This window comes from Mesitornis unicolor, unplaced genomic scaffold (assembly GCF_000695765.1).
Source record: "Mesitornis unicolor isolate BGI_N332 unplaced genomic scaffold, ASM69576v1 scaffold444, whole genome shotgun sequence".
NCBI lineage: Eukaryota > Metazoa > Chordata > Aves > Mesitornithiformes > Mesitornithidae > Mesitornis > Mesitornis unicolor.
The window spans coordinates 13,913-40,628 of record NW_010179157.1 but is presented as its reverse complement, the minus strand read 5'-3'; the positions used below and the strand labels follow the sequence as shown (position 1 = coordinate 40,628).

The 26,716-nt window shown below is 43.2% G+C and overlaps 1 protein-coding gene across 1 annotated transcript in view; it reads left to right on the top strand.

Moving 5' to 3' along the window:
* The window catches only part of LOC104539186 (tubulin polyglutamylase TTLL5-like), a gene marked incomplete at both ends in the record, with an annotated part of 61,258 nt that extends 35,692 nt beyond the window's left edge, over nucleotides 1–25,566 (top strand). Inside the window, 3 exons of the mRNA XM_010182653.1 lie at nucleotides 10,677–10,854; nucleotides 18,663–18,883; nucleotides 25,481–25,566. Of these exons, the coding sequence (XP_010180955.1) occupies nucleotides 10,677–10,854; nucleotides 18,663–18,883; nucleotides 25,481–25,566 (485 nt within the window). The remainder of the gene's footprint in view (nucleotides 1–10,676; nucleotides 10,855–18,662; nucleotides 18,884–25,480) is intronic.
* Nucleotides 25,567–26,716: the final 1,150 nt, after the last annotated feature.

The window sequence follows — 26,716 nt, the reverse complement described above, 5'->3', positions numbered from 1 at the left end:
ACTGCGTGAGCGGCTTTTCAAAGGAGGCATTACAGGGTGCAGGGCTAAATTACTGGTCCTGACTTAACCCTTGCCTCTCTGGAGAGAGGTAGGGAATATGGGTTTCGAGGAGAGCTTAGTGACTCATTACAGACCCAGCCATAAGCATATTCTAGATAGCAGTGCCCATTTACTCTTTCATCCTCTTGTGCTACTGCTGCTATCCACCCATAAAATGCAAACTCTGCTTGGATAAAGCACTAAAAAATATATGGCTAGGAATAGAGCCCATCTGACTTTCCCAGTTTGGTTTTCAATGGACTTGCCTACATTGATAGAGGAAAGTAGAAGAATGTCACTACAAATCATGTTTTGTGTTGATCCACTTGATCCATGCCAGGGTTTTACAGTGGATCCTCTGCAGTGCTGAATACCTTTCCCATCTCTGTAAGTGGTGCAGTGTCACATCTACGTTTCTGGTACTTCTGTGGAGTGTGTATATCCATCCCAGAAACTCTGCCTGGACTAGGACAAGTGATCAAATTTAAGGTGGCACTTACCCCTTTGTTTAAGTCTGAATGACTTATCTTAAAGCTGAGCTAGAGAGTAATGTAACTTCAATTGGAGACCAGCTGCTCTGTCTGAACTTCATTAATTAATACTTTAAAATTGAGGGGTAGAGGGATGACACAATTCAGGCAATTGCAAGTCAGATTTAAGCAGATAATCTTCCCCAAAACTTCCTTATGAGAGCAAAATCATACCAGGTTTCTGTGTTAGTCTCATTGTATGTAGGTCTTGCTGTTAAAATGTTTTTGCAGGCTCTGACTGTGTTTGCAGGTGTGGAATTTTGTACAGGAAACATGAAGCCAGAACCACCTTCCACTCAGTGAAGCTCACCCCTATGTTTGCACTAATTGAGGATGGAAAGGGTATGTGATTTTGTTCATCTGGATCACATGGAGGAGATACGCTCAGTTGCCTTCATTGCTTCTCCAGTGACCTGGTGAGCCACAATAGGATGAAGGCACTGAACTTTGCAGCCAGCTGGCTGTGAGTCTTCTTGATGTAGCCTTTCCACTAGTGAATTTCAAAGCTGCCATGTGTAAAGAGAAGAAAAAAAAATACAATGTTGTTTACCTGCTGAGTATTCCCCAGTTCAGAGGGACTGACAGTGTTTTATCACTGGCCAAGGATGCTACTGGGGGCCCCACCAAATAAAATCAGCTCCACAGAGGGGGAAATATTTCATTTCATTTGCTGAGACTGACAGATTTAGTGCTTTTGAACGTAAGGGGTTGATGAAGATTGCTGAGACTGACAGATTTAGTGCTTTTGAAAGTAAAGGGTTGATGAAGGTAGCTAAATCTGGGAATAGTTGAGGTGTAGATTAGGCCTCACCCGCAGAGGATCTGGGAATAGTTGAGGTGTAGATTAGGCCTTACCTGCAGAGATTTTCCAGTGCTCCATAATCTCACCCTCCCTTCCTCTGCTAGGCTGTCACAGGGCAGCTTTGATGCACCTCATTTCTAACCTGCTATGCTCCTGACCTTGCCTGTATACGGAGACCCGGGACTTAAAATGCACTTAATTCCTGATCTGCAGCAGAACTGGGTAGTCACTACACCGCCTTCGTTATAAGAAAATCTTTTTGCTTCAAAATCCAGATTTCTCAATGGCAGGGAAATAGCAGGAATAATAGTCAGAAGCCAGAAAACAGAAAATAAATTACACAGCAGCATATAGCAGAAAAGAAGGCAGCCCATGAACTTTGATAGTACTTGTAGAATAAAGTGAGGGAGCAAGAAAGCAGAGCTTTCCCTGTATAGCTATTGTGCATGCACATCTGGAATAGTGCACTCAGTTTTAAGCACTTGCCTAACCCCAAGTACTGATAAAGTGGAAAAATTTCAGAGAAAAGCAATATACAGTCAAAAGGCAGAAGGAACCGAGTGGAGGAAAAAGATGAAGGGAGTTAAGTATGCCAAGGCTGGCTAAACTCAAAGGTGGCATAGCTCTAGTAGCAAAGGTTTAGACCTGAAATGAGAGAAATGTCATGCAATAAAACAGAGAAAATATAAGTTTAATTGGGAATTGCAGGAAAATTCTTGACGCTGAATGTGTACCTGCCTGTGGAGTTGTGCAGTTGAGAGTGTGACACATGGACTCCTCCAGCCACCGAAACGTGTGCTAATCCTGCACCACAAGGAGATGAACTGGATGCTTTTGCTCTCATCCTCGTTTTTGAATAAAATTATTGTAACAGCATCAACCCTCTCAGTTGAAAGGGGTAATTGTGAGAATAGCAGAGGGGGACTCCTGACATTTGCTAGTAATTATTCATATTAAAATGCTCTGGGATGCTTGAATTGTGTCTCTGGTAGCTATTTCAGTTAACCTGTGAATGGATCTGGAAATTGTAATTAAATCCACAGAACTTTTCACTTTATTGGCCTAAACCGACTCAGTCCCAAGGCTTTTCACATGGACCTTGTACATATTCTGTGGTCTCATGGCACAAAGATACTGGTGATAAGAGCCTCTTGTGTGGCTTGAGCTGCTGGGAAAGTGGGGACCTGAAGAACTAAGGCTGAAACTACTACAAGATGCCTGCATATGTGCCTCATCACTAAGAAGGGAAAGTTTGATTGATGGTTTGGAACAGAAGCTCTCCTACACCTGTGCAACACCTTCACCGTGGGAGATTGATATCACTCTGAGCTGGATTTGAATCCAAAATGCAGCTCCATGTGTTTAATGTGCCAATGCAGCCTTGACAGGATGCTCATTAACTTTAAAAGCTTTTCCTTGGCTTCTCTCACAGAGCTCAAAAGCAGATTGCAGGCCAGGTGGTGGCATCCTTGTTTTATATAGGCCAGCTGCTTCCTGCCCCTTCCCTCTCTCCAAGTACCTGCACTGTGGCGAGTTCTGGACAGCTCCCTGGGCCTCTAAAGATCTCCAGAGTCACAGGCACAGCTCTTTTAGGAATATTAAAAATGCTTTGTTCACCTCTTTGTTTTTTTTGGAAAACTGCCTTTCTTTACCTTTGTAACATCACTGCTGCGTGTTTTAGGGGCTTGCATGTTCCAGCAATCAAAGCTACAGACCATGCTGAAGTGCAGAACTGGACCAAAGTCGCTCTTTCGTAGACACTTCTGATAACGGCAGAAGCCAGGAGCAAACCATTCGCAAAGACTTGTTGCTCTGTTTTTCAATTTTTAATTTATTGCCTTTGAAGCTGAGGGGAGCGAAAGAGGGAGAAAAGACAAAGAAAGGCCTTGAGGCAAGCGGCGCTGTGAGAGGCCCGACAGCCCTGCATCCCAGCCAGGCCCCCAGCGTCCTGGGCTTTGTCCCACTGCGTTTATCATTGCTCCATAGCCAGCCCCAATCCAGGGCCTATTGTTAGGGTTGGAAGAAGCACGGAGCGTGCCAAAGAAAATGTTCTGTGTTTTTCTGAGTGCCTGAACATAAGTCAGCAGGATGTTGGGAGCTGCCACACTCGACAGAATCATTAGTTACTATGCCAACTACTTTCTAGCAGCTGGTGCCCACCAGAGCTTTATACTGAAAACTTCCTGGACTTGTCATACCACCTGAATGCCCTGTGGGAAAGAAACTGCTGCCCAGGATTGTCTTGCGTTCCATGGCAAGGTGCAAGCAGGATTTAGAAATGCGCTGGGTTCCCTCAATGCCAGCAATTGCCCTTGTTCATTCTCAGCTCCAGCCTTTACAGGAAAGGATGTGAAATACTTTCACTGTCAGCTTGTTTCCTCGTTTAAAAGGAGGATAGTTATTTTCTCAGTTTGCCAGACCTCCAGCTACACTGACTCCTACTGTGACCCTATCAGCTCTCACAACCTAAGCAGGGTTAAACAGAGGAATATTCTTCAAGAATGCTGAAGCTTCATTTTCATAAGTAATTTGAGCCTAGTTTGCCTTGCCTTGCAATGGGATGTAGGCACTTTTCAAGTGTTTCAAAAGTGCGTGCTTAGTAAGTGATATCTGGGGAACGCCAGCGTACTTCACGAATTGGTAGTGTCTGCCACACAGGAGTTGTTATCAAACAAGTGCCCAGCTGTGCCATTGGAAGAAGGTTCCAGTTGAAATATAAATGGAAGCACTGTTTATTATATTTATCATATTTAAAAATCCTTAATTTTTTGGGGGGAACATTGGAAGCTTTAAACCAAATTTATATCCAAATTATGCATTATGAAATTATATTCTGAATTCCTTCTAGTCCTGCATTGCCCTCCCATTTCCCAATTATTTCTTTGTAGTTTCACTTCAGTGAGGATATTTCTTTGCCGTGTCCTGTGCAGTTGTCTTTTATTGTCCAGTGTTACTCATCCCAGCAGTGGTTGTGCTGTAGTAGATCCTGCTTTGTCAGATGTTTAAATAAGTAAATTACTTAGGAATGGTGGGTGTTAGGAGAAGCGTGGGCTATGGTTAGTAGTTACTAAGTTAAAAGTAGGACTTGCTGTATGTCAGATAGCTCTTTGTAACCACCAGGTACTCAGTGAGTGGTGTTCTGTGGTCTGCTCTTGTCTGCAGCTTCAGTCCTTGGTGTTCCCTTCCAGTCTGTTTGAAGAGGGAACAGAAGCCAGCTGTCTCCTTTCTTGTAAGAGGTGATGACCGCATCCCTTCTGTACGCAGGCTGGATCTCATTGAGCCTTTTTTTTTCTGTAGTCAATGAACAAATGTACTAGTATTTTATTAGTATTCAGTATTTCAGCACACTAGCATTAGTTCCCAGTACAGGTGTATGTAGTTGATTGCATAAGGGTTGCTTGCATCAGAAAAGAGCTAATGAACTGGAAAAGAGAAGTACAGCAAAAAGAACTTGGAACCAGAAAACCCGGAGATGAGTGCATGGTGTTCTGCAACTTTCAGTCTGAGCTGCGATCATAACAGCATGGAGATCTGTTGAATTTGGTCTCTGTATCTTTTGTGATACAAAAAGCTGCAGCAGAGAGGTCTTCTGCTCTCAATGAAGAGGAACAGGGAACGCTGGCCCAGGCTTTATGAAAATTGAAGTTGAAAGAAAGGAACACAGTGGGTTTCTTGCCAAAAATACTGAGTAGCCCCGAGAGCTGCTGGAAGAACAGAATCTTGCTTACAAAGGATGGGCCATAATGCCAAGGCTGAGATTTCCTGTACATAGCGAAGGCCTGAATCCTGGCCAGGTCTCTAAACTAAGCAACTCATAAATAATCCTGAGCGAGCTGTGAGAGGATTGCTCACAACCAGCCTGGCTGACAGAACGAAACCCAGTCTCTTCTGGTGGCACAGGCAGGAATTTCTACTTGCCATTTGTGTGTGCGTGTATCTATGTCTGTGTCTGTACATGTGAGAAAATGAATATTCAGTCAATCATTAGTATTCAAGCAATAATCCTGAATTGAAAACAAGCAAGTCTGTGAGTGCTAACTCTACGATCCTCATTTCCATTGGGGGTGTGGGAGTTTTTGTCATTATTTTTGGCTTTGCCTAAAATGGCATGAGTTGTGAAAAAGGTTTTCCTTCAGTTTGGGGTATTGATAAAGTGTCTCTACCATGTGAACCCTATAGTATCTGTTAAGGTGTGAGGTCCTGTACAGCCTTTTCCCAGCCTGTGTCGCTGTGCTGAGCCTGTTGCAGGAGAGCAAGGGTGCAAAGGTGCTGTCATGCTTAGATAAATCATCTGGCAGGCAGAGACTGAGAATAGGAGCTACATCAGATGTGTTCCTGTGGGCATGGCAAATACACTGGGAGCTGCATTGTGTCTCTGACAGCAGCATTTTGAGTCTTAGATCCTAAGCCTTGTTCTCCTGTACCAGAGCAAGCTTTGCCTTAGATTTAATATCAACTGGATAAACAAGTTACATGAGGACTTTACAAACCTGCAGATGCAACATCTCTCTATGAAAGCGAGCCTGAGACTTGCAAATACGCAAGCTTTCTGTTGTCAAATGCTTAATGCTTATATTATAAAAGATTGGAGTTACGTATAATGAATTGATATTGATTTCCATCTACAAAGAAGCAAAACCCATGGAAGCTGACAGAAGCATATTAAATCCAGAAGGATTCTGCAGGCTGCGAGAGTAAAATCCACTCAGGCAAGCAGTAGTGTTTTCAATGAAGTATCTAGAAAAAAATAAGTGATGTTGTGGAGAGAAGGTATTGGAATTGCAGGGAATTGCACACAAAACTGTCTATGCTGCAAGAAAATGTTAGCCAAGGTTTTTGTGTTCTTGTAGGGTTTTTTTTAAATGTAGTTCCTCCTAAAGATTCAACAACATAGTTTCAACAATGTGTTCCTGAGTAGTTTAAACCAAGCTTATCTGAGCAATATTATATCCTAAAGAATTTCTTTTGGGCTACAGCTCATATATTGGTTAAAACAGAAAAAGTGGATTAAAACAGGTTAGAAACCAAAGGAAAGCATTTGAGAGTTCATTGAAGTGGACAAAGTTGGAGCAAGGCAGCAATCCTAGTGCACTTTCCAAAACTGGACCATCGGTCTTCAGTATTTGTGTTTCAATCCTTTGCCAGATATCTCAAAACAAAAGAAACGAGGATCAAGGAAACAATACTGAAGTTTTCCCTTTCGGTTGGTGACCCTACAGACTGCAGTCACTGCTCATCGTCTCGGTGGCACGAAGCCAGTTGGGCCATCAGCAGATCCAACTTCAGTGGGGTTTTCATTTGCGTAGTTTTATCTCCTCTGTTTCATCCTGACTTTTATGTTTTAGAACAAGTCACTCGATCTTTAGCTTCTCAAGCGTTCTTCTGGATCAAAGGATAAATTTTATGCATTGTAGGTTCTGAGCTGGAGGTAGATGTGAGAGAAGTTGGAATAGACATGAGTTTCTAGAGTTAATCATATAACTTGAATGACTACTTTAAAGAGTGCTTGACTGAATTCTGTAACTTCTGACTGAGACTTGAGACGTGTTTAGTTTCAGACCCCTGATGCGTACACAGTTCTGGTTGCCTTTTCACAGACCAGATGGACTACCTGGCTCAGTGTCCTGCTCAGGCAGTAGCCCATGGAAGATTCTGGGGGAAGAGCATTAGGTGATGTTATGGCATGGTGATACTTCCCTAATATTCTCTGGGCCTCCGTAATCAGTGATTACCTGGCCAAAAGATGGTATCTTTATATATGTGTGTGTGTGTGTGTGTGTGTGTATTTATATTTATATAGTGTGTTAATGGCTCTTGCTTCTGTGAGTTTGTCTGATCATTTTTGAACCCCTGTAACTTTTTGGCATGCTTAGCTTCCTGTAGTAAGAAGGCATCCACAGTTTAATTATGTGTTACAGGAAAAACGACCTCCTTTTGTTTGTTTTAACCTGCCCACCTCACGTCTTCATTTGTGTTTTTCCTATGTCTTGAATCATGAGAGGTGAGTAATTCTTTCCTATTCTCCTCACTGAAGCTCATGATTTTATAGATATTTTTCATCTTTCCTTTCAGTTGTCCTTTTTCCAAGCTGAAGTATCCTTATTTATTTAATTGTTCCTCAATATATAAGCTGTTCTATACCTTTGATCAACTCTGCAGCATTTCTTGGTACTTCTTCCAGTTCCACTGTATGTTTTTGAGAAGAGAGGAGGGACAGGGGTTAGAACTATCCTCAGTATTCAAGAGATGGATGCAGTTTTGATTTATGTGGTAGCATAGCAGTGCTCTTGGTTTTGTTCTCTATGCTTTTCCTAATAATTCTTAGTACTGAGTTTGTTTTTGAGTATTTTAGTGAAGTCGTCATAGAAAAATCTATTATAGCTATAGTCACAAGGTCTCCTTCCTAAATAGAAATAGCTGGTTCTCGGTCTATCACTGCATAACAGTACGATTGTGTTTCCCTGGGTAGATGATTTTGTAGTTATTAAATTAAATGTCATCTCCCAATTTAATGTCTGATCATTCAGTAATGTGATTTTTTTTCTGTATTTCTCAGTGACTTTCAGTTTTTCAGCAGCAGACTTTTTCTTATTTCACTCTCCCTCTCCCTCCCTGGATCACTTATAAATGTTTTGAACAGCAGAGACAGTAGCACAGATTCTTGTGGGACCCCAGTGGTAATCTCCTTCTACTGTGGAACCTGTCCATTTATTCTAGCTCTGATTTAACTCCATGACAAGTAACACTTTTATCCTATATTGGCTTACTTTATTTAGGAGCATTTCAAGTGAACTTAGCAGATTTTCTCAACTGAGAAACTGCTGGTGTGAAAACGTTTCTCTAGACAAATGGACAGATCCAGTTGTTGTCTAGTTCAAAACAGAGGTATTGAAGATCTTTCAGTAATGCTGATGAAGAATTAATTAGGCTGTTTCCTGACCACCAGCATGACTTTGATGGAGCTCCTGAATGCTCTTCAGCTTTGGATCTGGTGCAGCTGATGTTTGTTTCAAGGGCTGCTCTGCAGTAACCCCCAGCTGTCTCCCAAAGGGTGCATCCCAGTCCCAGCACAGCCCTTCGTGCTTTTTAGCTGTCAGCGTGATCTGACTTTACTGGGAGGGTAACAGAGACTCCAGCTGTTTCACACAAGGGAAAAGCCCAATGAGCTTTAATAACAGAATGGATGGTGGAGTCTGTATCCGTGCAGTGGAAGGAGCAGCTACTACCCTTGGGATGGGAGTTGAGTCCAGCTGACAGCAACCTGCTGATAACCCATGTGGTGAACTGGTGGGATAGGAGATGAGACAGCTGGGGATCATGTCAGATTCCTTGTGTCTTGTTGTGTCCTCCTTTTAAGTTATGCTCTTTGTGGCATCCTGTGCCCAGTTGGAGAGAGTGGTGGGAGGCCAGCAGCATACAGGTGTCCATAGGTCCAGAGCTGCACAACTGCAGTTAAAACAACAGTAGTAGAGGATCATTACCGCATCACTGGGGCAGAAGGGGGAAGCAGCTCTCCCAGAGTTAACCAGAAAGCCAGATTTGGACCTATACAACTTGGGTTTCAAGGCCTGTCAGCAGCATTACAGTTGTCACTTTTCCAAGCACCAGTGAAAGAAAAAGGACTAAAAGACTGTGAATCTTGTAGCAAAAGGGAGCAGGAAGTGAGAGTTTATTCAGTGTTTCATTTATCCAGTGTTCCACTGGGGTACAGTGGAAGCAAGTGACTGATGAAGCATGTATGGGATCCCTTGAACAGAGACATCTAGAGAAGGCTGTCTACAGCCAATAGCGCATAGCAGCAAAAGTGGTAGTGGTGCTCCAAGCAGGAGGCCAGAGGATGCTGGGGGGAGATGCTGACAGCTGAACTTTTCCACTGGGTTGTCTTACTCCTCTGTTGCTGAGGAGCTGAGTATAGAGAGTGACCCTTTAGAGTTTAGAGTCTTTGTCCTCAGTTTGCTTTGAAAGGGGTGCATTGGGTTGGTTTTGAGGGAGAGTACATAGGGCTGGTAGTTACTTCTGGTCTTGTTTGAAACATCCTTTTGAATATTTTAAGGTTTTGCTGTAATGTTGAAGCCTGCGGAGGAAGGTGCAACACATTCAGGGGAAGCTGTGACATGTTCAGTGAATCTAGCTTGTGAGTTTTGGTAAGATCCTAAAGCAAAGAGATTGCAGTTAACTCCCTGGCCAGAACCATGAACTGGACTCCAAACTGTGGCATGAAATGTAAAAGACACCAAGTATCTCTTACATTCCAGTTACTTATGACATGCATGGGAAACACAAGGGAAGCCTGTCCTGGGAATTCAAAGGAAGTATTGGGAAATAGTGGCTGAAAGAACGTGACAGAGATGAGAAGAAACTTAGGAAGCTCAGGCACTGAGGCTTGAAGGTTTTATTAGCCAGAGTGTCAGGATTCAGGGGGTCATATGGCATCCTGTCTTGTGAGCGCAGGGTGTGTGGGTTGCTGGGCCATTGCAGCCTCTTAGGACACCTTGTGGTCCTGTCAGTCTGCCACCTGCTCTCCGCAAAGCCCCTCAGCCTTGTGGGCAAGTGTGGTGGTGCTGCCTTCTTACTGAGGCTTACAAACTTCAAAGCAAGCCAGTGAGCTCCTCTTGGTGCTTATCATGTTGCAGGCCACAGCTGAACTCCCACCATGTAAGGCTGGGTTGTAAGAGCTCCTGCTTCTTTGCAGGAGGCCTTTTCTCCTCTGGGAAAGGCTTGCATTGCTCTAATGATGAAAGAAATGAGCCCATCTTCAGTCTGCTCCGGTCTTCTGGATTGGATCTGTTTGGAATCAATATGTGCCCTAGTTGCAAGCTCACCCTATCATTCTTTTATCCTCTCTGTGGATAGTGCATGTCTGTCTTTGTTCCACTCTCACTGCTGTACACGTGTGCTTGGTGTAAGCTTTGCGTTAGTGTATTAACAAAATCTCTACAAATACAAATAAATAATTACCTCATTAGTGGCAGGAATCCTTAGCTCTTTTCCTGCTGCAGCTCTGCCTCTCTTCAATGCTAATCAGCCACAGGCATGCTCCAGTTTTGAGTTTTTCTTCCTTTCCTTTGTTCCCCTCAAGCGTGGTGTTATGGCCAGTAACACAGTCCCAACCTGGAATTCAAGAAACTCCTTAGCAAGACGCAGTTGGCACGTGGCACCTCTAACAGGTGGTGTGCTTGCTGAAGCCACTTAATACAAATCCATAGCTGGCTAAGTATTAAGGATTTTTAGGAAGCAGCAGTGCCTTGTAAGCAGGAGTCAGTCCTTATGTGCACGTGAAAGCATGATGGCTCTTCTTTTCTCAGGGCTCCAGAGAGTCACCGTTTTGCCTGGGAGGAAAAGACAGAGAACAGTGTCTACAACAAGGCGACACGGAGTCCGCTGGCACATCCTGACCATCAGCTCCGTTTTGCTGTGCAGCAACTTCAGGAGCATAAACTTCAGTCACAACAGCTGTTGGAGCAAAGCCAAGCCCAGCACCAGGTAACTAAGAAAAAGTCCTACCTGGGATGTAGCAGTGCTGACTGAGCCTTAGATGTGCAGGGCCAACCCAGAGCCAATACATACGGCACAGCTTCTGTGAAGAAAGTAGCTCTTCAAGTGGGTTGTAACAAAACTAATATTACCTGCAGTGATTTTGGTAGCATTTGGGTGCTGTAGTTCCCAATGGCTTCTTCCATTGCATTGGCATCCTCCTCTGTTTGGTTACTGGCATGCTGCTGCTTGCTTTTCTGCACCAGTTCAGGGCATCCCCTTACAGTGCCTCAGACAGCCTTACAACTGTCTACAGTCTCCCCAGTTCTTTCTCATTTAATCTTGTCATAGATGATATGTTCCTGCTTTGACCTGAGGTCTTCTTGGGTAGTGCTTCGAGTTGGGTCACTGTTGTATTTCAGTGTTTCTAAATACATGGTCTTGAAATTGTGCTGGCCACCATGTCCTCTGTGGCCAAGAGACCCCATCAAGGCTTCACCTTGACTAAATTCTCCTTTTGGATGTCTTCTCATACAATGCGGTTATCAAAAGTGCAGTATGCTATGGGGATTCAAAAATTATTTAGGAGAATCTTTGGTTTTTTTGAAGAAATGTTTTAATTTCTTTAAAGAGTCTTCAGTGTGCAGGAAGCATGGCCACTGCCAGATGTAAGTTTTCTCTGCAACCCTGAAAGTCTTCTCCAGATCTCCTACACTTTTTGTTATTACTACATTTAAGATCTTCCTTCACTGCTTTGCATGGAATTGCCTGATGGATTCATGACTTCTCTGTTACAATTACAAGGACAAAAGATGGGCTAAGTGTCCAGGAGCTAGAAGAAGTATGACAATGGGTTTGTATTATTGACGTTCTGGATGACACCTAGATGCCAAGGGTGGACCACTGTGTCTGGAACGGCATTTCCATCCTGCCTGGGAAATCTTCCAAAGTTACAATGAGTTCATTGAGGCACTCATTACCTTTCTTTGTTATTATGGAAAGAGAGGGGTGTTTTTTCTTCCGAGTGATGTCTAAGAGGCTTCCCTGCTAATGAGAAGGAAGTCTTTGGGTGAACAAACCTTCACTCAAAGGATTGGTCTCCATTAGGAAGGAGGGAGTTGCTGGGCAGTCTGGCAGGATTGGACTCCAACAAAACAATGACCAGAGCTAACATGTGGAGGTCTGAACACCCACTCTCCCTCCTGTGAAGCAGATGAGTCACTAGTCAGGGTCCTTGAAAATAGGTCATAGGCACATTGCCCTTGTCCTTTTCTGGGAGCATCTTGAAGGAAAGGCCTTTCTGTCTTTGCTCCTTGCATTCTTTCTTTCAATGCCCTCACTTAGCCATGCAGTTTTCGTCCTCAGATTCCCTCACCTACAGTCTTCTTGCTCCCTCTCTCCGCAGGAGGTCTTCCTTTCATCTCCATCCAAGGGGCTCTGGGTGGGCAGCTGTGGCTGCTCATGAGCTCAGGAAAGGGCTGTAAGCTGGCTTGTGCCTGTGAGGAGGCTGGAGCTGGCCATGGGGCCTGGCTGAGCCCTCTTCTAATTGCTGACATTGAGCTGATGTTATTCTTGGCCTGGGGCAGAGCCATTACTCAGGAGTTTCTGTTAAAGTGATTCTTTGTTAAACCTCCTCTCACCCCCACAGCGTCCCCCTCCTTTCTCTCCCTCCCTTCTCCTTCTGAGCCAAGCAGTTTGGAGTTGCAGTATTGAGGCCATTGCCATGCCGCAGGGCTCAGGCTGCACTGAAGTTGCCATTAATGAAGAAAAGTATTTGCTGAACGTGGGGGCTTTCAAGCTTTCTGTAGTGAAAACCACATCTTAATAAAAGGATTGTCTCTTGGACACTTCCTCTCCCACTAGACATTGTATGGAGCCAGCCAGACCTCCCCTTTCAGTCACAGTTGCACTGATCGATGCCCCTCCCAGTCACTGCAGTACCCTCATCTTCATCTGTCTGTACCTTCTAGTTCCTGTCACTGTTCCCTGTCTAGTTTCCTGTCACTGACCTCTTTTTTCGGCTAGTTAGCACCTTTGACTTGGCCTTTCTAAGAACTGCCTTCTCTTTGCTGCTGCTTAAACACTCCCTGCCCCACATGTCCTTCCCACACACTGCTTTGACTTCCATCCCACCTTTTCCTGCTGGCCATCATTTATCCTTTCTTTTTACCCACAGTTGATGTATCTTACCCTAGCCTGCATGGCTGTATGACATTTCCTAGGCAGTGTCACCTAACCCACCTATTTCCAATTGTCTGCTCTTTCCCTTCTGTTCCTTCCCATGTCTTGAGATCTACTCCATCCTTTGTTGTCTTGTCTGCTACATTCAAGTTTCTCAGCCTCCTCTCAGAAGCAGAACTATATCCCCCAAAACAAAAGGCCTGTCACTTGAAAGTGTGTCATGATCTCTCTACTTTGGGGAATGCACGCAGGATATCTCCAAGCCGGTTTCATCTGATGGTTCAAGTCCTTGTCACCATAGGAAGGCAGGCTAGACATTTGTCAGTAGCTGAAGTGCTTTTATTAGTAGATCTCAAGGCACACTCTGAGTATGGCATGACCGTACAACATGACTAGATGCCAGTCTTTCCTTCTCTCTGTGACAAATGGAGTAGTCATACGTATGTGGATAGCACATGAACAAGTAACAGCAGCACCGTGATTCATAACACAGGCAAATGTTTCTGCCTGTGTGTTAACTAGTTCGATAAGGTGGAGGTCAGATAGGTGCGTTGGAAAGCATGGAATTTCCTAGTCAAGTGTTTGTGCAATAAAAATACCCCCATCTGCTATTCAGTGGATGTATCTTATCACGAAGGCTTATTGCATACTTCTTTGTGGCAGCACCCACTCTTGGTTGAGTGCTTTCCAGACACTTAAGAATGATGATTTCTCCTTCAGGCATTTAATAATTGGCAGAGTAGCAAATACTGTGTAGGTGGAGGAATAATAACCATCAGTTTTCACTCATTGTATGTGAAGTTAGTTCACGTAGTGTGGTATGGTGGAAATAGATCTTTGATGCCAGAATAGGTACTTCATTCCCTGGACAAAAAGGAAAAACACCGAACTGACTGGATGAGAATTTAATAAACAAATGGATGCAGTGCTAGGGCCCAGGAACAGAGACAATACAGAGCCTGAGAAAAGAGAAAAATAATAGAAAGGGGCAGAGTTTGAAAGAGGAGACAAGAAGCTTAAATCTGATACCGACAAAATCAAAGAATGAGAATTACAAAATCAAACCAAGAGACAAGAAAAACAGGCTTATTTTTAATGTTTAAAGGAGACTTCATGTGACACGTTATGACCTAGATGTTAGTATCACTGCTGCAGTTGGCAAGGCAGTTAATATACCATCACTGTTTATTCTCTAATTGTTTCCTGTACTGGAAAGATGCCATTAGCTGTTAGGGAGGTTCCTCCTCCTCTGTGTGGCTATGTTCTGTCTGCTTAGCCTAGCATCTACTGGGCTTGTAACTTTATGCCAAACATTTCACAAGGGAAAAAAGCTAAATTAAACCAAGAAAAGTACAGTCATATAGCGGAATGATCCCCATCAGTCTTGCTTATATCAAAAAAAGCTCGTGTTAAACAAAACATAAATCATGTTAATGAGTTGCGTGGTCAGTTGTGATCACATTTGCAATCAGAAGTTTAAGTAGATTTTATGCTATAAAACATTGAGCTAAGTTAATTTTCAATAATTCTCCTCTCAAGCGTTTAAGAACGGTATGTTCTCTGAAATATTCCTCATTTTATGAAGTTCAGCAAATTCTTTTTTCCTTTAATGTATGTGACTCTTTTCTGAATTCCCTACGGTTTATTTAGATCTGAGTGGGATTGTTGAGTATTCAGAATATATTCCTAGTATTCCTAGAACTACATTATTCCTGCCTGAGGACACGGGGCCTCTTTGAATGCAGCCTTAAACATCATTAAACTGTTTTCTAAACTATTATATATTGGACTGCTGTCAGATTTGCAGTCTCTCGTCCATTCTTGTTTTGGAGCTTTCTCCCTCCGATTGTTTTCCCACTACATGTGCTAACTGCCATTTTTCCTGTTTGGGTCTTGTGATAGTGATGAGTCAAAGTCCCAATCTAAGTAAAGCAGAGCAACTGTTCTGAACGCAGTAGACTGTGCTGATTTATACCAGCTGAAATGTTGTCCCCACGTTTCTGATCCTGTCACTATTATTAGAATTACAGTAACACCCAGATGTATTAAGTATCTTTCCAGTACAATGATATGGCCCAATCCTTGCCCCACAGAGCTCCCAGTACCAAAAGAGAGACAAAGGAGCAGGCACCAAGTCTACTTATTTTAGTGTATTTTAGTCTGTTCTGAAGAATTTAACAAGGAAGAAATGCTTCAGGACAGTCTGTGCATACTATGAATTTGCTCTTCTTTAAATTTTTTGATGACCCCAAGATGCTTCTCTTACTGCAGTTTAACACTCTGGCAGTTAATAGCACACGTTGAGCTTGCTCTTCATTGTCACTTTGTGAATTTTCAACTCAACTGATTGTTGCATCCAAAGTGATTTAACTGAATGCATTAATACGTGTTCAAAACAATCTTCACTAAACAATTTATATGACTCCAAAGATCTTCCAAGCCTTTTAATTCTCTGTGTTTTTGCAGTGTCATCTGCAGTGCAGTTGCTCTTCTAAAAGCGATGGGTCTTATTTTGTTGAGTTTGCTTTTTATTTTCCAGTTTTTAACTTAAATCCTCATCGTTGTTTATTGCTTATAAACATCTCAGTTTCCAGCACTAGTGACTCGGAACTGGCTCCACAGATCTTTATGGACTATGTGTGTGCATCTGACAGTCAGTTCTCATACGCTGCTGAGTCTTTCATCATTCTCAGACTTGCTGATCCAATTTGAACTGAATGGCTGTGGGACAGAAATCTCAAAGCTATGTTTCATGTAAACTTCATGAAAATAAAGCGCTATATATCCAGAAAGGGGATTCAACTATTGTTTCCAGTAAGGCAAAGGCTGCAGTGTGAGGCCACTCCTAATTAGACTGCAGAAAATCAGCATGCCCCAGACCCATGAAGGGAGGCATAATTTGGGGCATGCTTTATATTAGATACTGTAAGAGTCAGCTCCAAGACAGATTGACAGGAAATTAGCTTCATTACCTCCTTTGGTCGCAGAATGAACATGTTTTTGCTTGCAGCATTTGTTCCATCTCTGAGCTAGGGATGGGTGTTAGATACAGGGATTGTAAGTGCCAGGAACATTCTTTCTGTTTTTGAAGATCATGAATATATCTGCTTTTCTTCAAAGCACTACAGTACCTCCCTGCTTTTAATCATGAGCAGCCCGAGCTCAGCTGCTTACTGGCCAATACTCTTAAATGCGCATTGTCCTTACTGACAAGCTGTACATGTTGAGGTATTCTAATTAAAAACTACTGGTTTTGTACAGATAACACTTCGTGTGTGGTGTTCATGTGTAGATGTGGAAGGAAGGAGAGTTGTGGTCTGATTGGGAGTCAAGATCTCTGAGCTCTCAACCTAGCTTTTCACTTTCTGTCAGTGCGAACATTCTTCCTCTGCAAGACAGGGTTAATGCTGTCCTACCTCCCTGGAGAATTGTGCAAGAGAATTAACTCACTAATGCTTCACATGATTTTTAGCTAAAAAGTCCCATAGTGTTCTAAGTGTTTTCGTAGCCCAAAGAACTTGTCAGGGAAGCAAATGTCCCCTCAACATCAAGTTAAATCTGCCAGCCTGGGAAGCGTTCAAAGTTTTTTACTTGCAGCAGCAATGGTTGCAGGGTGCTACCTGCTTCAGGACTGCCTCAGGCAGGGTTTGTCTGCGCATCTGCTCTCCCTGGGCCCTGAGTCTCAGAATCCTGAGTGATGAGGTCTGTCTTCTACTTTTTGCATGTGCTAAAATCTCTTCCCAACCCCTCTTTTGTGTGGTCAGGCTCTGCTCTCCCCAGCTGCCCTCTTTATTTGCACAGTAGCTTCTCCTGGTTTCCTGTCCTGTCCCCGTGGAGTTCACAGCGGGACAGTACGCTTTGTAGCTGGATCCAGAAGTCATGGTCCATGTCAGCTTCCAGTCTCCCCATCCTTGCCTGGAAGGCAGCCAGAAACTCAGCACAGCGTGGAGACAAAGGCCTTTTTGGAAGTCCGTTACCCCCAAGAAAAACATCCATGACCTTTATTTAGGCAGGTCTCAGCCCAGCTTTTGCTGATCAGACTTTGTTAGAGCATCCATGCTTGCTGTTTCTTCAGAGTCATGGACCTCCTTGCCAAGGCACGTTCACACAGAGAAGGGGTTAAGCCTGTGTGCTTTGTGGACTCCAGGATCTTAGTGATTTTAATAGCAAGAAAAAGAACTTACAGGAAATATGCATAACATCAAACAGAGCACAATGAAATGTCACTCCTGAATAAGAAGGTGCAGGAGGAGACTCTAAGATGCAAGTACTAAACCAAGTTCCATTTTAGTTTGTTTTGCTGGGGGGAGGTGGGGCGTGACTGCTATTTTCCAGGCTTCTGCACTTGTACCAGCTACTTACTCAAAATCTGAAAGCTGCCATCAAGGAAAAGCTTCAGGGAAGGGAGAAGTTAAGAAGGACTGGGAGCTCAAGGGCATCTTGTCAGTAAGCTCTTGTTAGGAAAGAGGCCTGTTTTGGCTCCTGCACTTCCTTTTCTCCCTAGAGCTCTGCCTGTCAGAAACGCCTTCCCACACACCACTGCCCTGCCATTTGCCAGAGAATTGCGGGGGAGAGGGGCTTTTCCTGTCTGTGCTGAGACTCAGCCAGCCCTCAGACTGTGGTTTTCTCTGGAGCCCACTCGCTGTGGCTTTGTGTGTTTTTCACCAGATGAGAGACTGAGGACAAACGCAGTGAAGGGCGCTGCTCCCAGGGTCACGCTGAGGTGACTGGCGAGTGCTCAGCCCTTCCCCTCATCTCCTATCTCTGACCTCTAGCTGCCAAACTACACGGTCACGGTATTGCCTCTGCCCTGGGAATCTGACTGACTTCGAGGAAAGACAAGGCAGAACTCGCAGCAGGTTTCTCCTTTCTGAAGAGTTGAGCAGTTTGCAGAGCTCCCGTAGGGAACCATTCCCCAATCCCTGCTTTGCCAGTCCACTGCTCGCTTCCCCAGCGTCTCATAATTTGCAGGTTCTTTTGTTCCCTGTGATAAATCCCCAACATACTTACTCTCCCACCTGCTATAGGAATAGAAATATTTTCTAGTCCCTGGTATTACTAGGGATTTCCTTTTTGTCAGCTGCTGACCTCAAGTCCCTTTTTCAGAGAAGGTGCCCGTGATCCTTTCTGTTATTCCGAGCACACACAGGGTTAGACTGAAGAACTGGAATTGTAACATCATCCCCATAACCTTTTTCTTTCCTAGAACAATGTCTCAATCCCATCTCCTATACAAAGATAATTTAGCAAAATAAATGTAGAAAGTCAGTCAGAGCAACAAACGCTTTACTTCTTTGTGGATGGGCCACTGCAAGATTACATTGAAGATAAGGCCTCTTTTTTTCAATCCAGCATAGTGACATTCTGTGGCAGTAATGAGCTTGTCTGCCTTCCTAGAAGCTAGTCCCAGCTTTCAAGCATATAAAATTCAGCTCTAAAAACTACTTCACTGACCTGACCACTTAACTCTTCTTTTTTATGTGTGGGACTCTCCGTGGCGCCTTGGAGTTGCCTTCGCCAGGCAGATATTATTCCTTACAAAAATGTCACCCACCTCCATCCACTCTCTCAACAATATTCAGAGAGGTAATCACTAATTACTATGGTATTTTTGTTTTCTTTTTTTCTTTTACCAGGCTCTCTTAGCCAACTACTCAGAACCCAGCACGAGCCATATATCTATGCCAGCTGGCTCTGATGCCCACAAGACATCAAGTGCCACTTCTAGTATCCAGAAGGCAGCCAGTTTGCACAAAGTGATGCCATCCCAGAGTGCACCTTCTCTGCTGGTTCCCAAGCCTCCAGCAAACCACAGACAGGCAGCGGTCAGAAAGACTGCAGCCCAGAGGATTTCCAAGTAAGTTTTATCTCTTCCTATCCACAACACTTGGCACTAGTTCCCCTGAGAAGGAATATTGGAGAAAAATCTGTCTACATGCTGCTGCCACAGACCTTTTTGGCTGTGCTGTCCAAGACAAATCTCAGAGTAACCTGAATTGTGTGCACTGAAATAGGTGTGCACTATGTTGCAGTTTCATGTTTCACAATGGTAAGGGAGGTAAGAATGCAACATCATACACAAACATAAGGACATAGGAACTGCCAGATTGAATCAGAGAAGTATCTGAATCAGGGTGGGATTCTGTTACCTAAATACAGCTTGCTAGTGACATTTTAGATGTCCAGGGCTATTCCACCTGACCTCCAGCTGCTGCTCCAGAGGAGCACAAGGCTTCTGTAGATCTTGTGTTGTATCTGGCAGTCCCATGCAGATATAACTTGAGAGTATCAAGAATGGTACCAGACATCTGTGTTCAGGCACTTGAGTCACTCCCTCCACGTTTAATATTTGATGGGAGCTAGAATCTGGTGGGTCAGAAGAGGCTGCAAAAAACCCACAAAAACCCAATTTCCTTAACAGGCTAATTTGTGCTTAAGCCAGGTTTCCCCATAAATTTAACACACAATTATCGTCTTATGCCTTCAAGCACAAGTGTTTATTTCATTTAAAGTGTTTATATTGTGTCTAAGGTAATGAGAGTTTTCAGCATTGTCTGTAGAAATCCTTATAACTTTTACTAAGCTTTAGTTAGGCAATGCTTGCCATTCTAAGGTAGATGGATTTGGCTTTCTCTAAAAACAAACAAAAAAATCACCATGAAAGGTTGCTTACTGATTGTGAGTTTCCTTCCTTTTCATTTCTTAGCATGTCTTCTCTTTCTGCATTATGAGAGAATGGGAGCGAGACTTCTGGGTTTTCTCCTTATCCTTTACTTTTCTTGGTAGCTTCCTCAGCTCTCCGTGTTAAATCTCCTCTTAAATGACAGAACTGCTTTAGACTAAATCTTTCAAGTTTTTCCTCATATATCCTCAGACTTGTTTCATCCCTGAGCACTGAAGAGCAAAAATTGCATTCATAACTTCCTTTCTTACACTGACTCTATAGCCAGAAGAGTTGTAAAGCTTTCAGAGCAGGTTCCTCTGAGGTTTCCTGATTCTGTGTTTCTTTCCTGTTTAAAGAGAGAATTTTTAGTAAAAAACTACCGATGAAAGACACCTTATGAAGGTGTGAGGGCACTCTCAGTGTGTGTGTATCAAATCTGGAACTGCAAGGCGTATTTAAGGAGCTTGGACAGAACTGCTCTGGGGAAGCTTGTGTATTTCCTGCCTGTAGTCTTGCTATCTTAAGAGATAGCACACAGAATTAATACCCCAAAAGTATTTAAAAAGAAAACAAGATGTTGGTAGGCTTTGTCAACTCAGCACACACAGATGTGAGCATCAGGTCTGGCAGGTATGTGCTCGTGGGTTTGCTGTCTGATTTCTTTTGTGCTGGGTAGCTCATGTTAGTACAGGTGATGGGCTGTGTCAGTGGGTTTCTCTGCCGGGCAGCAAGGATGTGTATTTGAAGATGCCGGTGTGCTGTGCTCACTTCTTGGCAAAGGAAATGTTTATCCTTGTGAGATGGAATTGCAGCTCCTTGGACAGACTTTACTTTGCTGCATTTTTGTGGTTTCTGCTCTGTGACAGGCAGGAGTGTGGGAAAACCGGAAAAAGTTCAGCACCAAAAATGCACAGAAGGGGGAAAAAAAGCAAAAGATTCCTTCAGAATTTCAGAAAACGAATCCAAGTATTGAAGGCTGCAAGGAGCCACTCCGGAAATACTTTCCAAGTTGTCTTTCAGTCTCCAGCACAAGACTCCAAATCCATTCTTGCCATTCATGGGATCTTGCAGTAACATTTTTTCACTTACATGGAAAACAGCAGTGCCCAACTATATTTCCAGCATACTGAGAGCTGATCACTTAAAAACTGCTACATCTCAGTCCCATTTAATCCATTCATTGCTGTCAGGAAAAGACCAGAGATGCATCCACAGAGAAGAGTGAATGGTGAGAAGCCTCTGTGTCAAAGGAGTATAGATTAGAGAAGAAAAGGATGTCTTGTCCAGCCTGTTACAGTCCCTGGTTATTCTCTACCAAGTCTTCTTGGACACCATGTGTGGTCTGCTTTCAAAAAGCTCCAGTGGCAGAAACCCCACCATGTGCTATAGAAGACTGCTTAAGAATCTAGACAACCTTATCATCAGAAAGTTTCTCCTGATGTGCAATCTAAATTTTTCCTTTGTTTCATCCTGTTGTACCTTGTTCCTCTTTCCTGAACCACCCTAAACACTTTCCCTTGCAAATAATTTCCATCTTTTGAATATCTTTCTACTTAGAGTTTCCTAATGTTGCTTAGACTTGTTGAGGCTTTGGTAACCTCAGATAGTAGTTCTACCTGCCAAGCCCTTAATTGTCTTGAATTTACTGTATTTACTTCAGTTTGTCTGAGTGCTTGCATTGTGGCACCCAGAATTGTACTTTTCCAGTGTGGGACTACCATATCCTTTGGTTATGACAGGGCAAATATCCTTCTCCATAACATCTAGTCTAATTTTGGCTTTTTGGCTGCTTCATTTCTCTGTCAGGTCATTTTTGATTTGCTGCCCACTCTCACCCCCTAATACTTGTTGGCTGCTTTCCTGACCTCTTTCCTCAAAGAAGATCTCAGTGCTATATATTATTTCCACAAGACTCACTGAAACTAATCTCGTTCTGTTGTTAAAGCTCTCGTTTCTCTCTCTTTTTTTCATATATTTTGGTAAGCCAGACCTTATTTCTCTGTTTGCTCTTGCACCACCTGGCTTTTGTTTAACATCTTAATAAAGATCATATTTTTAAAGTTGTTTGTAGAACTTCTCCAGAGACTGGACTGTGAAGACAAACTGAAATCAACTTTGTCTCTTTGACCTATCTCTTCCTTGCATGCGTTATCGATTCTCTCCCAGCCAGCACACGTGGCTTCCAGAGGAGGAAGAAAAGAACAAAAGTAGAAAACTCAACTACAAACAGAATGAGATGCTAAAGATGAACATTACTGACTAATTCAAAAACTAACTAGTAACTTGGACACTTCCCTGGTTAAAACATAAAGGGAAAAAGTAATGGAACAGCCAGACAATTCAGTCTTGTCTTTTCAGTTCCTGGCCTCTCTTGTTTTCTCAGTCTCTCAACTTGTAAAAGGTGGTAGGTTGACTTTATAATGGATTGTGTCCAAAGCAGACTCCTTGCTTAAGCCAACAGAATGGAAAACTGAGGCCCATATTAAGGTGTGGAAAAAGACTAACTGGGAGAAACGGTTTGATAGGTAGCTCTACTCTGAAATGTAGCCCCATGAAATGGTCTCATGGGGCTCCATAGTTTTGATTAAATGTGCTCCTTTCACAAGTAGAAAGATAGTTTTTGAACAGCTAAGACAAGAAGCTCTTCTTTCTTTCCAAGAGTCAGACTGGGTCCTTTCCACTGCTACCATTGGCAGGTCTGTGAACCATGAAGAAACCTGCTGATAGCTGAGAGCAACACTTTGAGACAGAGATCACATATAGAGTATTTGTAAGCCTTGGAATGAAGCAGATGTCCCTGAAAGCAGCACTTGGTGTATCAAATCTTTGCTTTACAGACGACAGCATGCAAAGCAGAAAAATACAATAGCTCAGCTGTCAGAGCCCGGAGTGAGCTGGTACAGGTGGTAGATAGAAAATCTTTCTGCTTTTAGGATGACTCTGTCACAATAATACAAATTTCTGCCCTGTTACCTGTAGTAACTTTTCAGAAGCCTGCTCTCTAACTGTGACAGCATCAAGTAGAGCAAGGCCTTGAACAGCCTGTGAAAGGAATGATCAGTCAAAGAAAAAATCTCAGAAAACATCAGCTGTTGGTGTTAGACCACTGTGTATAACGAGAGGAAATGCCAGGAAGGGAAAAGGAGCGTATAGTACAAGATGTTACAAGGGGGAGACAGAGAGAAAGCCCAAGAACATCACTGAGTTTACTAGCAATAGGCTGGAACATCACAACCTGTTGGAGATGTTGATCAACATGGCACAGTATCTTGTACTGAATGTCTCTGTAAATGTCATTCCCAACAACTCTATTCAGAAAGCCTTTTAAAACAAATTTTCCCTTCAAGTCCCAACACCACAGCACAAAATCTTTCTACCTTGTTCTTCTTTTGTATATTTACATTGCATGGTGCCAGCAGCAGAAGAGCCAAAGCTCTGCTTTATTGTCGCTAGTACAGAAATAGGGTAGAGGTGATGCATTTCTCCAGGGTTCAGGAAATCCATCCCACGGCGGGGTGGAGTCCTGACTGCAAGTGGATACGGCAGTAGCCAGCTGTTCTAGGACAGGCTGGCCAAGCCTGGCAAATGTGCCAAAAGTAGGATGATGGCCATGGAATGAGGCCTGTAAAATGCTGTGGTTCTGGTTTGTATCCTGTCTTGCCCGTGTGTGCTTATTCATAGGCTTGTATGAAGTGTCTTAAGAGAGCCGGGTACAGCACATACACAAAGTGAGTGCCCACTGAAAAGAGGACAGGCGGCAGGAGAGCAAGCCCGTAACTGTTACTGGAACCCGTTTCACTTTTTTGCTACTGCTGTACTGCTGCACGCTTGTTTTTTTAGCTCCTGAGCATCTGGGTTAATCAGGCTGCCTGACCCTTAGACATTTTTGGCAGCAAAAGCAGTGCATCTGAGAAACATGCCTTGATTTAACACCCTGACACAGCTGGGCTCACTAGGCCTGTAGCTCTTAGCCCTTGGCTAGCCTCAGATCGTACACACAGATACACATGCTGGGATACTCTGTCCAAAAGCAACAAAGAGGAACAAGCCACCCTGGCTCTGGGTCTTCACATCTGCTGCTGTCCTCTTGTCAAACCTGGGCTTTTTGTCATGTGAATTTGTTAGTTGCAGTTCTGTCCCGTCCTGGACTATCCCAGGAATAGGTTGTCTAGGAGCAGAAGGACAAGTCTGTAGAGAGAATGCGGTTCTTTAAACATAAGCCACACTTTAAAGTAGAAGTGTGACTCTTCCCTGTTGTTTGTTGTTGTTGTACTTGCTGGCATTCTTGATGACATTTTCAACCACTAGTCTTGCATTCTACCTACAGAAGGGTGAGCATGATCTGGATGTCAGCTGGGTTGGGTTGACAAAGTGGACAAGCTAATTATGAGCATGAAATGTCTTGGTCAGAAGCATAAAGATCCATCTGGATTCTCAGCTCCCAGGAGGACCATGCAATATCAGCAGCAAAAGAAACCATAAGTACAGATCTAAAACTCTCTCCAAGATGCAATAAACATAGAAACAGGCATCTCATTTGATGATAGCATTTCAAATTATGGCTATCTGAAGTAAGGGGTTGTGTTTTGCAAATGTTCTATCTACATCCCTCTCCCTTCCTGTATGGACTACATTTCACTAAAATCTAACTGAGATTAAATATAGGAGTCCCTCACTGGCCTTTTAGCTGCCAAAAGAACCTGGATTATTGGCAACTTGCTGACTTCGAGATCTGAAAGCTAAAGGTTTCAGACAGAACTATAGCAACTGCACATGTGTGCCTGTGTCTGTAAGTCATCAGGGCATCATCACATGGGGTTTACAGTACTTTTTTGAGGAAGAGCTCACAGTAACCGTAATACTGCGGAGCCGAATGACTGAAGGAGAAGGACTGTAACAGAGAGACAGAAGTGTACACACAGAAGTCTGGAGTGGTCAGAATAGAGTTGGGCAGGAAGGAAGAAATGCAAGGATAAAGGAGGAGAGGACAAATCAGGAACTGATGGATCAATTGTGTGGATTCTAAGGACAGAATAGATCATTGCAGCTGTATAGTTTGATCTTGTCTTGTGAGCAGTCCTGCTTTTTATGTTAGGAGGGCATGGTCTCAGTTTGGTAATGAGCATTCATAACAGTTGAAGGAAGTGCAGTTGTACTCCACAGATTATAGTTTTGCTGTAACTCAAGTGCTGAGATAAATGCAGGAGGATTTGCATAAAGTATCTGCTTGAGAACTGGTACTGCACTACTGGAGATTTAATGCATCCTGTGAGTCTCACTTTCTAAGACAAGTGAGAAATCTTCTAAATGAGCTGTCTTTGCTGATACAAGATGCAAGGACTTAACTTTTGAATGTTGGCATGTTTTTGCCAGTGTATGCATTTCTGTTCTACGGTTGCTTAATCATTTTACTTCAAATCACTGGAATAAGGTGACCACAGCATTATTAGCTGAGTTCTACTTTGGTGGTCCAATACTATTTACTATCTCCTTTATCTTCCAGAATCAGCTTCCAAGACACGTAGGCCAATTAAGTGTTTTAGACCATCAAAGTCTTGCCAGTGGCTTGAGTGTTCATCTGTCTTGCTTTGCCTTTTTGGAGTTGGTTGCTGTCACTGCCTTTTTCATACCGTGTTCAGGCACAGGTTCATAGCTAGAATCCCAGTGAGATTATGTAAACGAGGAGAAATCTCAATTTTTTTGTTTGAGACGTTTGTTCTTCCTTGGTATATCTTATCTCTTGGTATATCCCTTCTTATCTCTGTTTAATTTGATGCTTTTACCTGTCAGGGTGACCTCCACTGAAAGGCAACTGAATGGATTCCAGACCAGCCTTCACAGTGCTGCGTCCTGTGAGCCAGAGACAAATTCCACAGGTGAGTGCCAGTGCTGAAGACCAGGAAAGCAGGGGTGGGCATGCTGGGATTCTTTCATCTTTCTCAAGAACTGGCAGGGAAAAAACTTTCTCAGCAAGAAGAAGAAACACAGCTGCCTACTCTGCGTGTAGTTGTTCCTAGGTAACAGTCTGGATTCAGCTGTGCAGGGAATTTATTCCTCCTGGGATTAAAAAGACTAAACAGAAGGGAGCCAAGGCTGAGTTTCATAGGATTGGAAGAGGAAGATCCCTAGAAATGTGGCTGGGAAAAAAAAAAACTTGGCTAAAATGGCTCCTCTTTGCTTTAGGCTTTGGCTCAAAGATGCTCTGTTGTTTAAGCTTGGCTTGTAATAAAGGGCCAGGACATTCTTTACATTTTTCTTCGGTCTTGTAGAAAAGCCCCTTAGTTCAAAAAGACATAGTTGAGACTTGTAGATCAGCTGCATAGTGAAGTCAATCAGCAGAGATGAAAGTTCCCAAGGGAAAATCCCTGAGACTTGCAGAATCAATTATTCATCATTCCCTAGTGGCTAGTTAATTCAAACAGGTTTATCTGCTGTTAAGGTCTCAGTGCTGGGTCTCAGGACCCAATGCATTTTTCACTGATGCCAACCTACTAGCAGATAGAGTGTAGTCTTGATGAACCCATATTACCCATGGCAATTTGTGATGGTGCTGTAATAGAATATATGGACAAATAATGGTCTAGAATGCTTTAAAAAATCTGTTTCTGACCTTTTGTTTTGCCGTGAAAACCCTGAAAACGTGACTTGAGTATCACTAATGTGGGGATCTCTGTGTTTTCATAGGCTGAAAGAAAAGTTTGCATAGGGGTGAACTACCCAATTCATCTCTTGGATATTTAGCTCTGAAACTTAAAGATGACATTTCCATTATTAATGTCAGTGTTTCTATTGCTGATCCTCTAGCACAAACACTCAGCTAATGCACTTATCGTACAGTTCCAAGCTGCCTCCCACGCTTTACCACCTGCCAAAAACTTCAGTTATCCTACCAGAAAGTTTATAGGGTGAATAGCCATAGTCAGTAAAAAAGACTCCACGGCACTTTGGAGCGTGACAGTGTAGGAATGGAATATAATGGGATTATCAAAATAAATAAAAGTATGTCAACACTGCAGTATATCTATA